The sequence below is a fragment of the Felis catus genome, chromosome F2, assembly GCF_018350175.1.
Source record: "Felis catus isolate Fca126 chromosome F2, F.catus_Fca126_mat1.0, whole genome shotgun sequence".
In the NCBI taxonomy this organism is placed as follows: domain Eukaryota; kingdom Metazoa; phylum Chordata; class Mammalia; order Carnivora; family Felidae; genus Felis; species Felis catus.
This window is the reverse complement of record NC_058385.1, coordinates 45,134,561-45,149,802: the sequence shown is the minus strand read 5'-3', so window position 1 is coordinate 45,149,802 and position 15,242 is coordinate 45,134,561. Positions and strand designations below refer to the sequence as shown.

At 38.1% G+C, this 15,242-nt stretch overlaps 1 protein-coding gene across 14 annotated transcripts in view; it reads right to left on the bottom strand.

Moving 5' to 3' along the window:
* The window catches only part of VPS13B (vacuolar protein sorting 13 homolog B), an 804,655-nt gene extending 801,695 nt beyond the window's left edge, over positions 1-2,960 (bottom strand). For 4 of the 14 annotated variants that reach the window (XM_023248522.2, XM_023248518.2, XM_045050212.1 and 1 more), the window contains exons 1-2: positions 2,658-2,959; positions 2,046-2,224 (exon numbers count right to left, since the gene is read on the bottom strand). In XM_023248522.2, coding sequence (XP_023104290.2) covers positions 2,046-2,192 — 147 coding nt within the window. In that variant the 5' untranslated portion in view covers positions 2,193-2,224; positions 2,658-2,959. The other 10 variants (XM_023248521.2, XM_023248520.2, XM_045050210.1 and 7 more) reach the window with 6 other exon arrangements.
* Between the last annotated feature and the right edge of the window lie 12,282 nt (positions 2,961-15,242).

Sequence of the window (15,242 nt, the reverse complement as noted above, 5' to 3'; positions counted from 1 at the left end):
ACAGAGCCTGATGTGGGGCTCAAACGCACTAACAGTGAGATCATAACCTGAGCCCAAGTCAGATGCTTAACCAACAGGGCCACCCAGGTGTCCCAGGACATGCAAATTTAAACTGATATACCACTACACACCCACCAGAAAGGCTAAAATTAAAATAACAAACATACTAAGTAATAGCAAACATTCAAAGTAACTGGACCTCTCATACACTGTTGGTGAGAATGTAAATTAATAAAACCACTTTGGAAAACTATTTGGCAGTATCTGTCAAAGTTCAATACACACACACACACACACACACACACACACACACACACACCCTAAGTATACACCTAAGGGAAATTGTCCACCAAAACACATGTACATCAATGTTCACAAGAGCTTTCTTCATAATAGCCAAAAGTAGAAAGCATCCCAATGTACATCAATGGAAAAATAAATTGTGAATCTTTAGCCAATGGAATACTACAAGGCAATACAAAGAACTATAGCTCCTGTAACAGCATGGGTTGACCTTAGCCATAAGGTCAAACAAAAACAGCCACACACATGTGATTCCAATTCATTAAGGTTCAAGAACAGGTAAATTTCTCTGTGTATATATAAGTCAGAATAATAGTCCCGTTTTAGGGATAGGGCTACTGATTTGCAAAGGGGAGCCATGCAGTGCGCAGGAAATATTCTGTATCTTTTTTTTAATGTTTATTTCTTTATTTTGAGGAAAAGGGAGCCCACACGAGCAGGGAAAGAGCAGAGAAAGAATCGCAAGCAGGCTCAGTGCTCCAGCCAGATGGTAGGGGAGGCTCGATCCTACAAGGAGACCACACGAGCCAAAATCAAGAGTCCCACGCTCAATTGACTGAGCTACCCAGGTGCCCAGGGAATATTCTATTTCTTGATTGAGATAGCAGTTACACAGGTGTATACATACATAAAAACTGAGCTATATACTTAGGACTTGTGCTTTTAAAAAATGAAGATATTAAGATAAACTTGGAGAGAAAGGGAAGGAACCAAGAGTATTATTTCTTAGTGATAACTCTAGATTACTCAATAATACAGGAAGAGTGGAATATAAAAATTATTAACTTTCACCATCAGATTAAGACTTCCCTTATCTCCTATGCATGATGATACCTGCATTGATACGTGCATAGGAAAATGTCTGGAAACACCCAAATAAAAATGTTAATAGTGGACAGCCCTAGATAGTGGGAGTAGAAAGACTTTCTTTTTTTTTTTTTTTTACTTAATAGCCTTTGCCTATGATTTGAATTTCTAGTATTTATTGATATTTTTACTTTTTAATTTAAAAAATAAAATAAAATCCCTTACTAACGCTTTAAAAAAAAAAAAAAAGACTTCCCTTATCTCCTACAAAGCGGTTGGTCTGGCTCTTCTGAGTTTCCACAGATAATTTTTGTATCTCCGGGCCTAAGAGAGTTGCCTGGCATGTTAGTAATAAATGAACTCAATGAATTAATATATGAAATTTTAAATTACAGTTCATTTACATCAGACCAACCTCAAGCTAACAGAAAAAAAGCCTAAAGTGAGTAAGAAAGTTTTTAATTTTGCTGGCATTCTCAATTTGGGTTTACTCAATTCTCTGAAGATGCCACAGATAATGTCATCTTTCCTACTTAAGAGGCAGCACTTTCTTGCTATCTTTCAGACCCTTCCATTCCCCAAAAGAGAATGGCAATGTAATGTTTTCCAGCTTCATTCACAATCTTAGCAATGTGTATTAGCCTGTCCGGTAATGCTTGAGAACTAAGTAAGCAGACTGAACAATTCCGACAAGCACAATGAAACTGTTTTCCTATTTGTTGAGGCACCTTTTGGAAATCCAATTCTAACAAACCATCACTAGTAACAAACCATGAAAAAAAAAAAAAAACTTCCGTAAAAGAAGGTCTGTAGTTTCAGGGTAACCCAGAATACTTTAACAGAAAATTTAAGCTTTTAAAGCATAAAGCCGAAGTGCAGGAGAATTCCTAAACAAGCTGTAAATGTTTCCAGGTAATGACAGCTACACAGCTTACCTGTTCCAGCACATCCAACTTTAACTCGAGCTTGCTGAGAACCACGTCTCCACCCCATAGTGAAAGCTGTAGATCTGACGGCTTTAAATTCTTGATGTAGCGATTCACATAGCTCATTAAAATTGGAGTCACATAGGACTCCAGCATCTTTTAAGGTGCAGAGGAGTCAAAGTCAGAAGCTGAAGGGGGTAAAGGCAAACATGAAAAGTTACTGAGTCGGTGGTGCAGCCAAAGAAAAAGCATTTCTCAGGAGGGGTTGAAAAGGCCGAAAAGCAACAGTCCCCACCAAAGCAGCCGCTCGCCTCCTCCCAGAAGCCGAAAAAAACGAGTGGACTCTCTCCTCCAACTGCGACTTCCTCGCTAGTACAACTCCCCTCAACTCGCCTGGCGAAGGGTGGGAGGAATAGGGTTGAACTGAAGACAGCGAATCCCCTGGAGTGGGAGAATGAAGCGAGCGGGATCCCCTTTGGCCGCCACAAACCCTCACCAGCCCAGCCGTCCCACGAGGCCCTCGCCTCCAGGAACCCAGCCGGATCTACCACCGTAGAACTCGGACGGGAACCAGGCCGGCTCCCGCCCCGGGGCCGTACCGCACCCTCCGCTGACACTTACGCCAAAAAGTACTGTGGCGTCCCCTCCACCTCCCGGTACCCGGCACCCGGCACCCGCCCCCGGCGGCGGCGCAGCTCCGGTACGAAGCCACTTCCGGGTGTTGCCCCTTCGGTGCTCAAAACAAACTGTCCCGCCACCGCCACCACTCGACTTCGCAGCGGGGCCGGAGCTCCCAGGCTGTAGCAGCCACTCGGCGCGTCTTCTAGGAGACCTCTCGTGTTGGGCTAGCCTGGTCCCCGCTCAGACCCCGCCAGCGTTTTAAGACAAAGCTCTAGGAAATGCGCGGGGGAGGTGGGCGGACCGGTAAAGAGGAGACACCGGCTATCCGGAAGTGGCGCTCCGAGGCAAAGCGGCTGCGGGAGGTTGAGGTCGCGTATGGGTGGGGAAGTACGGAGGGCCTCTGGTCGGATGAGGAGGAAGAAAGCGGGTACCAAAGCCCCGAAAACACAAGTGACTTTTGTTTTTCTTGGGAAACGGATCGCCTGGGGAGAGGAACTTGGGTTCAGTAGGCAGGGCAATAGCGAGAAGGCCGCAGGTTGGAGCAGCGAGGTGTTGCAGGCGGGGGCAGATTTAAATTTCGATCCGAGGTTCACTTGCTGGAGGAAAAGTGGAAAGTTAAAGGAATTAGGATGTGTAATTTAGGGGAATGCATTTTGACCAAACGTGTGGACAAACCCTCGCGCTCTTTGGCAAAGCAGTGGTTGAGTATGCCTAACTTTGCTGATGCGGGCGGGAAAGGAATGGCTAAAAAGAAGATCGTGAAGAACTATTATTGGGTTGCAGTCTGATGTGGGACTTTCGAAGACTCGAGGGAATATCTGAAGGAAGGATATAAAACCCCCAGAGATAAAATGAAAAGAAATAGCTGATAAGAAATGAATTCAAGACTTTTAAGAGGCTATGTTGGTTTTGTTAGGACGAAATGAATGTATAAAATACTACCTCTCCTTCCAGTATTTTGCAAACTAACAAAACAGAGAAACTCAAACACCTGACTCAGAAAAATATACGCTGGGTTTACACAGAACATGCTCCCTGATTTTTGGCCAGACTTACTCTAGGTAACCTCAAGAAAAAAATTACTGCATTTTGAAAATAGACTTGCGTTATAAAGTGATTAAAATACCCACGCATATTGCTGCATTTAACAAAATAGTTCATAGTATTTAAAAATTTTTAAAGCTCTTTACTGGAATTCAAGTTATGATTTCTTGAAACAGTGTTAGAAACGGCAATAGAAAAGAGACGTAAGTGAAGATGCCAAGCTATTTAGATTTTTTATGTTTATGAAAGTTTGGGGGGGGGAGGGGGAAGTAGGTAATTGCTAATTCAGAGCAACTGTCCCCTCACAAAAAGCCTGATGAACAACCCATGTAATCTGGGTCTTATTAAACCCCACTGAATTAGCAAAGTAAAGTAAGTAATTTGTTAGTTATCTATTTCACCTGAAAAGCAAAGAGGCTGCCGTGACTCAAAAATCTTACTATAGAAAAATAGCTCCACTGATTGTATGAAAGCCCTAGTGGTCTAGAATTGAATCTACAGGTCTTGTTCTAGAGAAAGAAAAAGGGCCTAGTCTTAACTTGTGTGCCAATTTAATATATAAGAACAGTGATTTAATGTAAACTTAACTAGATTTTTTTACCATGCTGTATAAGCAAATAATGATGTACTAGACAATTTTTGTTCTAGGATGCCATTTCTCTCTTGGAGCCAACAAGTAATATTTGCCAGATTCCTGCCTTGAGAAAATTATTTGGTCATTGATTTTTTTGTTTGGTTTTAAGGAAAAGAAAAAAAGTATTGGTTTCCAACCTGTGTTCCATTGCACCCTGTTTTCTAACCAGTCAAAATAATTTTTTTCTTTCTCCAAATTTTTATTTAAATTCCAGTTAACATACAGTGTAATGTTAGTTTCAGGTGTAGAATTTAGTGATTCATCACTTCCATACAACACCCAGTGCTCATCACAGCAAGTGCCCTCCTTAATACCCATCACCTATTTTACACATCCCCCTGCCCACCTCCTCTCCAGTAACTGTTTGTTCTATGTAGTTAAGAGTGTTAATTGCTTTGCCTCTCTTCCCCCACCCCAACTCATGTTCATTTGTTTATTAAATTCCACATGAATGAAATAATATGGCATTTGTCTTTCTCTGGCTACCTTATTTTGCTTAGCATAATACTTTCTAACTCCACCTAAATCATTGCAAATGGCAAGATTTCATTCCTTTCTATGGCTGAATAATATTCCATTGTATATATATACCACTTCTTTATCCATTCATCTATTGATGGGCATTTGGGCTCTTTCCACAATTTGGCTATTGTTGATAATCCAGCTATAAACATCAAGATGCACGTATCCCTTTGAATCACTATCTTTGTATCCTTTGGGTAAATACCCAGTAGTGCAATAGCTGGATCAGAGAGTAGGTCTATCTCTAATTTTTTGAGGAACCTCCGTACTGTTTTCCAGAGTGGCTGCACAAGTTTGCATTCCCACCAACAATGCAAGAGGATTCCTTTTTCTCTACATCCTCACCAACAACTGTTGTTTCTTGTGCTGTTAATTTTAGCCATTCTGACAGATGAGGTGGTAGCCCATTATAGTTTTGATTTGCATTTCCCTGATGATGAATGATGCTGAGCATCTTTTTATGTGTCTGTTGGTCATCTGTATGTCTTCTTTGGAGAAATGTCTATTCATGTCTTCTGCCCATTATTTAATTGGTTATGAATAACCAACAACCAAAAGGATGTTGAGTTTGATAAGTTCTTTATATATTTTGGATACTAACCCTTTATCAGATATGCCATTTGCGAATATCTTCTTCCATTCCAAAGTTCCCTTTTAGTTTTGTGATTGTTTTCTTCACTGTGCAGAAGCTTATTTTGATGAAGTCTCAATAGTTTATTTTTGCTTTTATTTCCCTTGCTCAGGAGATGTATCTAGTAAGAAGTTGCTACTGCCAATGTCAAAGAGGTTACTGCCTGTGTTCACAGGATTTTGATTTTTTCCTGTCTTACATTTAGGTCTTTAATCCATTTTGAATTTATTTTTGTGTATGGTGTAAGAAAGTGGTCCAGTTTCATTCTTTTGCATGTTGCTGTCCAGTTTTCCCAACACCATTTGTTGAAAAGACTGTCTTTTTTCCATTGGCTATTCTTTCCTGCTTAGTTGAAGTATTAATTTAACATATAATTATGGGTTAATTTCTGGGTTTTCTCTTCTGTCCCCACTGATCTATGTGTCCATTTTTATGCCAATACCATACTGTCGTGATCACTACAGCTTGGTAATATAACTTGAAGTCAGGAATAGTGATGCCTTCAGCTTTGCTTTTCTTTTTCAAGATTGCTTTGGCTATTTGGGATCTTTTGTGTTACCTTACACATTTTAGGGTTGTTTGTTCAAGCTCTGTGAAAAATTCTGGTGGCATTTTCAAAGAGATTGTATTAAATGTGTAGATTACCTTGGGTGTCATAGACATTTTAACAACATTTGTTGTTCCAATCATGAACAACAAATATACTTTTCAGAGTACAGGTCTTTTACCTCTTTGGTTAGGTTTAGTCCTGGGTACCTATGGTTTTTGGTGTGATCATAAATGGGATTGATTCCTTGATTTCTCTTTCTGCTGCTTCAGTATTGGTGTATAGAAATGCAACATATTTCTGTACATTGATTTTGTATCCTGCGATTGAATACCTATGTCTCAGTTCTAACAATTTTTTGGTGGAGTCTTTTGGGTTTTCTATATATAGTGTGTCTTCAGCAAATAGTGAAAGTTTCACTCTTCCTTGCCAATTGGGTGTCATTTCTTTCTGTTGTCTAGTTGCTGAGGCTAGGATATCCAGTACTGTGTTAAATAACAGTGGTGAGAGTGGACATCCCTGTGTTGTTCCTGACTGTAAAGGAAAAGCTCTCACTTTTTCCCCAATAAAGTGGATTTTTCATATATGGCCTTCATTATGTTGAGGTATGTTTCCTCTGTCCTTACTTTGTTAAGGGTTTTTATCATGAAGGGATGTTGTACTTGTTAAATGATTTTTCTGTATCTATTGAGGGGATCATATGGTTCTTATCCTTTATCTTTATTAATGTGGTATATCACATTGATATGCAAATATTGAACCACAGTTGTAGCCCAGGATTAAATCCCACTTGACCATGGTGAATGATTCTTTTAATGTACTATTGGATTGAATTTGCTAGTATTTTGCTGAGATTTTTTGCATCCATGTTCATCAGCATATTGGCCTGTAGTTGTCTTTTTTAGTGGAGTCTTTCTCGGTTTTGAGATCACAATAATGCTGGCCTCACTGAATGAATTTGGAAGTTTTCCTTCCATTTCTATTTTTTGGAAAAGTTTGAGAAGAAAAAATGTTTGGTAGAATTCTCCTGGGAAGCAATCTAGCCCCGGACTTCTGTTTGTTGGGAGATTTTTTCTTACTGATCCAATTTCTTTGCTGTTTATCAGTCTGTTCAACTTTTGTATTTCTTCCTGTTTCAGTTTTGGTAGTTTATATGTTTCTAAGAATTTATCCATTTCTTGCAGGTTTTCCAGTTTGTTGGCATATAATTTTTATAATATAATAATTGTTTGTATTTCTGTGGTTTTGGTTGTTATTTCTCTTCTCTCATTTGTGATTTTATTCATTTAGGTCCTTTCTCTTTTTGATAAGTCTGGATAGAGGTCTGTCAGTTTTGTTGTTGTTGTTGTTTTTCAAAGAACCAGCCCCTAATTTCATTGATTTGTTGTTGTTGTTGTTGTTGTTGTTGTTGTTGTTGTTGTTTCGTTTATATATCATTTATTTCTGTTCTATTATTTCCCTTACTCTGCTGGCTTTAGGCTTTGTTTGTTCTTTTTCTAGCTCCTTTAGGTATAAGGTTAGTTGTTTGTTTGAGATTTTTCTTGATTCTTGAGGTAGAATTGTATTGGTATATACTTACCTCTTATGACTACTATTGCTGCATCCCAAAAGTTTTGGATCTCATTTGTTTCCATGTATTTTTTTTTATTTCTTCTTTAATTTCCCATTTGACCCATTCATTGTTTAGTAGTAAGTTGTTTAGCTTCCATGTATTTGTGGTCTTTCCAATCTTTTTCTTGTGATTGACTTCAAGTTTCATAGCATTGTGGTCTGGAAATATGATGGTATAGTCTTGATCTTTTTGTGCTTGTTGAGGCCTTATTTGTGACATAGTATGCGATCTGTTCTGGAGAATGTCCCATGTGCATTTGAAAAGAATGTATTTTCTGCTTCAGGATGAAATGTTCTGAATATATCTATTAAGTCCGTTTGGCCCAGTGTGTCATTCAAATCCAGTTTCCTTGTTGATTTTCTGCTTCAGTTATCTATCCATTGTTATAAGTGGGGTGTTAAAGTCTCCTGCTATGACTGTATTATTATCAATGAGTTCCTTTATGTTTGTTACTGTTTCATATATTTGGGTACTTTCATGTTGGGGGCATAAATATTTACAATTGTTAGATTGTTTTGTTGGATAGTCCTCTTTATTATGATATGCCCCTCTTAATCTCTTGTTAAACTCTTTGGTTTAAAATCTAGTTTGTCCAGTGTGCCTGGGTGGCTCAGTCAGTTGAGCATCCAACACTTGGTTTTGCACTGGCAGGAATGCAGGTTTGACCAAGGGCAGTCGTGCCTGAGTGCAGGGGTATGACCTCACACAGATGTACTCCAAAAAGAGTGAACAGTCTCCCTGTGCATCTTAGGAGTTCCTCAGATCACACAGTCTTCCCCAGGGTTGTTTGCCTGTCTCCTGTCCAGGAGCACTGCAGTGCCGTCAGGATTCTATTACAGCCAAACCCATTTAGACCTCTAAAACTCCAGTCTTTGAGCCCAACTGGTTGCAAAAATTCACAACAATCAGCCCCTCTGTTTTCCCAGCCAATGGCTTTAGGGAAGTACTCTCCTTGTGTGTATCCCTGTGTGGTCCACTCTCTCGCCTTTCTCTACAACTAGGGCTCCCTCCCCTCTGCAGTACCTGCAGTCTGTTTCTTCCCCAAACCTTGTCTCCACACTTCCTACCTTCCTCAGCGTGGCCTCTTCTCTCCCTCTAGTTGTGCAGTTTTTTCTGTCAGTCCTCAGGTCAATTTCTTGGGTATTCAGAATGACTTGACAGTTATCCAATTGTGTTCGAGGGATGAGACAAGCCGAGGATCCTGCTACTGTGCCGCCATCTTAGCTCCTCAAAATAAATTTAATTACTTTTTTTTTAAATGTTTATTTATTTGAGAGAGAGTATGCGCATGAGCCAGGGAGGGCCAAAGAAAAATGGAGAGAGAGAATCCCAAGCAGGCTCCATGCTGTCAGCACAGAGCCCAAAGCCGGGCTTGATCTCATGAACTGTAAGATGATGACCTGAGCCCAAATCAAGAGTCAGATGCTTAACCAACTGAGCCACCCAGGCATCCCAATTACTTTTTATTTGTATGTTTCATTCATTGTTCATGGTTTTCTTTTAATGTCAAAATGAACAGCCTTTCCCAAATGTCCTATTATGTGTTTTTATTGTAATATTTTTTTTTCCAAAAAAAAATAAGTTTTACATTTTCTCAAGAAACCTTTGAGGCAGGTTGGTTATATAGGCAATAGTTCTCCAGAGTCAGGTGAAGTTTTGCTTTTCTTTTTTTTTTTTTTTTTCCAATGTTTATGTATTTTGAGAGAGAGAGTGTGTGAGCAGAAGAGGAACAGAAAGAGACACAGAATCCAAAACAGGCTCCAGGCTCTGAATTGTCAGCACAGAGCCCAATGTGAGGCTCGAACCCACGAACTTTAAGATCATGACCTGAGCCAAAGTTCAACACTTAACTGACTGAATTATCCAGGAGCCCCAAGTTTTGCTTTTCTTAGTTAATGAACTATTCTTTAGAGCAGTTGTAGGTTCACATAAAAATTGAACTAAAAGGACAGGATTCCCCTATATTCCCTGTCCCCACACACACACACTTTCCTGACTATGGACTGCACCATCATAGTGGTACATCTATTATAATCAGTGAACCTACACTGACATATAATCCAAACTCCATAGTAGGGTTCATGTTCTATGGATTTTGACAAACGTGTAATGACATGTATCCAACATTTACATAATAGTGTCACTGCCCTAAATATGTTTTATGCCTGTTCCTCTCTCTCTTCCCCAATTTCTGGCAACCACTGCACTTTTTACTGTCTCCATAGTTTTGCCTTTTCCAAAATGCCATACTGTTGAAATCACATAGTGTGTAGACTTTTGACATTGGCTTCTTTCACTTAGTAATATATACTTAAGTTTCCTCCGTGTCTTCTCATTGCTTGATAGCTCTTTTCAGCATGGAGCAATATTCCATTGTATGGATGTACCACAGTTTATCCATTTACCTATTGAAGGACATCTTGTTTGCTTCCAAGTTTGGTCAATTAGGAATAAAGCTGCTGTAAGTATCCATGTGTGGACATTATTGTGTGGACATAAGTTCTCAGCTCCTTTGGATGAATGCTAATGAGCACCATTGCTGAATCACACAGTAAGAGTAGGTTTAGTTTTGTAAGAAATTGCCAAACTATTTTCCAAAGTGTATTATTGTGGGGCACGTGGGTGGCCCAATCAGTTGAGCATCTGACTCTCGATTTTGGATCAGGTCATGATCCCAGGGTCATAGGATCAAGCCCCATGTCTGGCTCTATGCTGAGTGTGGAGTCTGCTTGAGATTCTCTCTCTCCTTCTCCCTCTGTCCCTTTTCCCTGCTCACAATAAATAAATAAATAAATAAATAAATAAATAAATAAATAAATAACAAAGTGTATATTTTGCTTTTCCAGCAACAATGAATGAGAGTTCCCGTTGCTCCATATCCTTGCCAGCATTTCATGTTCTCAGTTTACCAGGTCTTGGCCATTCTATTAGATGTTTACTTGTACCTTATTGTTTTAATTTGCAATTCCCTAATGACATATAATGTTAAACATCTTTTCATATGCTTATTTGCCATCTGTATATCTTCTTTGGTGAGTTGTCTTTTCATGGTTTTGCTCATTTTTTAATCAGGTTCATTTTCTTATTGTTGAATGTTAAGAGTTATTTGTTTTTTAAAAAAAATTTTTTTTTAATGTTTATTTACTTTTGAGAGAGAGAGACAGAGACAGAGACAGAGGGTGAGTGGGGAGGGGCAGAGGGAGAAAGAGATGCAGAATCTGTAGCAGGCTTCAGGCTCTGAGCTGTCAGCACAGAGCCTCACGTGGGGCTTGAACCTACAGACCATGAGATCATGACCTGAGCCAAAGTTAGACACCTAACCGACTGAGCCAGCCAGGTGCCCTTTTTTTTTTTTTTTTTTTTTGGTTAATTTTTTTTTTTTAATTTTTGAGTGTTAAGAGTTCTTTGTATGTATTATGTAAAAGTCTTTTATCGGGTGTGTGTTTTGCAAATATTTTTTCTTTGTGGTTTGTCCTCTCATTCTCATGAGATTCTCTTGTGCAGAGCAGAAGTTTTTAATTTCAATGAATTCTAGCTTGTCAATTGTTTTTTCAAGAATCATGTCTTTGTGTTGTATCTAAAAAGTCTTCAGGGGTGCCTGGGTGGCTTAATGGGTTAAGCATCCAACTTCAGCTCAAGTCACTATCCTGCAATTTTTGAGTTTGAGCCCCACATGAGGCTCTGTGCTGACAGCTCAGAGCCTGGAGCCTCCTTTGGATTCTGGGTCTCCCTCTCTCTCTGACCCTCCCCCACTTGCACTCTGTCTCTCTCTCTCTCAAAAATAAATAAACATTAAAAATAAAAAAAAAATGTATTCACCATGACCGAGATCATCTAGATTTTTTCCTCTTATCTTCTAGGGGTTTTATCACTTACATTTAGGTTTTGAATCAGTTTTGAGTTAATTTTTATGAATGCTGTAAGACCTGTGTCTAGATTTATTTCTTTTTTGCATGTGGATGTCCAGTTGCTTTAGCACCATTTGTTGAAAAGGGTATCTTTGCTCCATAGTATTGCCTTTGCTCCTTTTTCAAAACTCAGTTGACTATATTTATGAAATTGATACTGTGACTTACTAGTGGTTTACAACAGTTGACAAAACACTAAATAAAGCCAAATTTATCAACATTAATAAATCTTAAAAATGTAACATTGAGAAAAAATAAGTAACAGTATAATGTATCACATGTATAGATATATTTGCTATGTATACAATTGTATATATAAACACATACAAATATACATATATATACATAGATATGTGTGTGTGTGTATATATACATATGTTGTGATAGCTACAGATATATTTAGAGTGTGAATACTTTCATGACAAAGAGAAATACCAAATTCAAGATAATTTAAACAGAGAAGGAAATACAGAGTACTTCAACTGTATCTGTAATGTTTCATTTCTTTAAAAATAAGTGAAAATATTAATATTTGACAAAGTAGTGGATACATAGGTATTTTATATATGTACAAAATATACTTGATAAAAAATTAATCAATTAGACTAGTATTTCTCAACTTTACAATCACACCTACAAAGAATCATAAATCCACTTTTTCCAAAAGTCCTTTATATATTTACACACAGTTGATTCTCTTAATCATTTACAGTAAGTCTTTAAGAAATAAAAATTTTAGTCATATCTTAGGGGCTATTATAAGGTCATCTAAACAGAAAATCAACAAGGAAACAATGGCTTTGAATGACACACTGGACCAGATTGACTTAACAGATATATTCAGAACACTTCATCCTAAATCACTGGAATATACATTCTTCTCCAGTGCAAATGGAACGTTCTCCAGAGTAGATCACATACGGGACCCAAATCAGCCCTCAACAAGTACAAAAAAATCAAGATCATACTGTGCATATATTTAGACCACAACACTGTGAAACTCGAAGTCAACCACAAGAAAAAATAACAAATACTTGGAGACTAAAGAACAGCCTACTAAAGAATGAATGAGATAACTGAATAGTTAAAGAAGAAATTTAAAAGTACATGGCAACCATTGAAAATGATAACACTGCAGCCCCAAACCTCTGGGACTCAGCAAAGGTGGTCATAACAGAAAAGTATATAGCAATCCAGGCCTTCCTAAAGAAAAAAGAAAGGTCTCAGATATACAACCTAACCTTACACCTTAAAGAGTTGGAAAAAGAACAGTAAATAAAACCCCAAACCAGCAGAAGACAGGAAATAACAAAGATGAGAGCAGAAATCAATGCTATAAAAACCAAAAAAAAAAAGCAAAAAACAAACAAAAAAACCAGAACAGATCAATGAAACCAGAAGCTGGTTCTTTGAAAGAATTAACAAAATTGAGAAACCACTAGCCACTTTGATCAAAAAGAAAAAGGAAAGGACCCAAATAAATCAAGAATGAAAGAGGAGAGATCACCACCAACACAGCAAAAATAATAATAAGAGAATATTATGAGAAATTATATGCCAATAAAATGAGAAATCTGGAAGAAAAGGACAAGTTCCTAGAAACATATAAACTACCAAAACTGAAACAGGAAGAAATGGAAAATTTGAACAGACCCATAACCAGTAAAGAAATCGAATTAGTAATCAAAAGTCTCCCAAAAAACAAGAGACCAGGACCAGATTGCTTTCCAGGGAAATTTTATCAAACATTTAAGGAAGAGTTAACACCTATTCTCTTGGAGCTGTCCCAAAAAATAGAAATGGAAGGAAAACTTCCAAACTCATTCTAAGAAGCAAGGATTACCTGGATTCCAAAACCAGACAAAGACCCCACTAAAAAGGAGAACTACATACCAATTTCCCTGATGAACATTGATGCAAAAATCCTCAACAAGATATTAGCCAACCGCATCCAACAATACATTAAAAAAATTATTCACCACAACCAAGTGGGATTTATACCTGGGATGTAGGGCTGGTTCAATATCCACAAAACAATCAATGTGATTCACCACAACAATAAGAGAAATGACAAGAACCACGTGTTCTTCTCAATAGATGCAGAGAAAGCATTTATCAAAATATAGCATCTTTTCTTGATAAAAACCCCCAAGAAAGTAGGAATAGGAAGATCATACCTTGAGATCATAAAAGCCATATATGAAAGACCCAATGCTAATATCATCCTCAATGGGGAAAAACTGGGAGATTTCCCCCTAAGGTCAGGAACAAGACAGGGATGTCCACTCTCACCACTGTTATTCAACATAGCAATGGAAGTCTTAACCTCAGCAATCAGACAACACAAAGAAATAAAAGGCATCCAAATCGGCCAAAAGGAGGTCAAACTTTCACTCTTCACAGATGACATGATACCCTATATGGAAAACCAAAAGATTCCACCAAAAAACTGCTAGAACTGATCCATGAATTCAACAAAGTTGCAGGATATAAAATCAATGCACAGAAATCAGTTGCATTCTGATACACCAAGAATGAAGCAACAGAAAGAGAAATCAAAGAATAGATCCCATTTACAATTGCACCAAAAACCATAAAATACCTAGGAATAAATCTAATCAAAGAGGTGAAAAATCTATACACTGATAACTGTAGAAAACTTATGAAAGAAATAGGAGAAGACAAGACACACAAAAAAATGGAAAAATATTCCATGTTCCTGAATGAGAACACATATTATTAAAATGTCAATATTACCCAAAGCAATTTACATATTCAATGCAATCCCTATCAAAATAACACCAGTACTCTTCACAGAGCTAGAACAAACAATCCTAAAATTTGTATGGAACCAGAAAACACCCCAAATAGCCAAAACAATCTTGAAAAAGAAAACCAAAGCAGGAAGCATCACAATCCCAGACTTCAAGCTGTACTACAAAGTTGTAATCATCAAGACAGCATCGTACTGGCACAAAAACAGACACTCAGATCAATGGAACAGAATAGGAACCCAGAAAGGACCACAAACATATGGCCAACTGATCTTTGACAAGGCAGGAAAGAATATCCAATGGAATAAAGACCATCTCTTCAGCAAGTGGTGCTGGGAAAACTGGACAGCGACATGCAGCAGAAAAATGAACCTGGACCACTTTCTTACACCATATACAAAAACAAACTCAAAATGGATGAAAGACCTAAACTTAAGATAGGAAGCCATCAAAATCCTCGAGAAGAAAACAAGCAAAAACCTCCTTGACCTTGGCCACAGCAACTTCTTACTCAACATATCTCTGGAGGCAAGGGAAACAAAAGCAAAAATGAACTATTGGGACCTCACTGAAATAAAAAGCTTATTCCCAGCGAAGGAAACAATCAGCAAAACTAAAAGGCAACTGATGGAATGGGAGAAGATATTTGCAAACAACATATCATATAAAGGGTTAGTATCCAAAATCTATAAAGAAGTTCTCAAACTCAACACCCAAAAAACAAATAATCCAGTGAAGAAATGGGCAAAAGACATGAATAGACACTTCTCCAAACCAACACATGACAAAATTCTCAACATCACTCATCATCAGGGAAATACAAATCAAAACCACAATGAGATACCACCTTACACCTATCAGAATGGCTAACATTAACAACTCAGGCAACAACAGATGTTGGTGAGAATGAGGG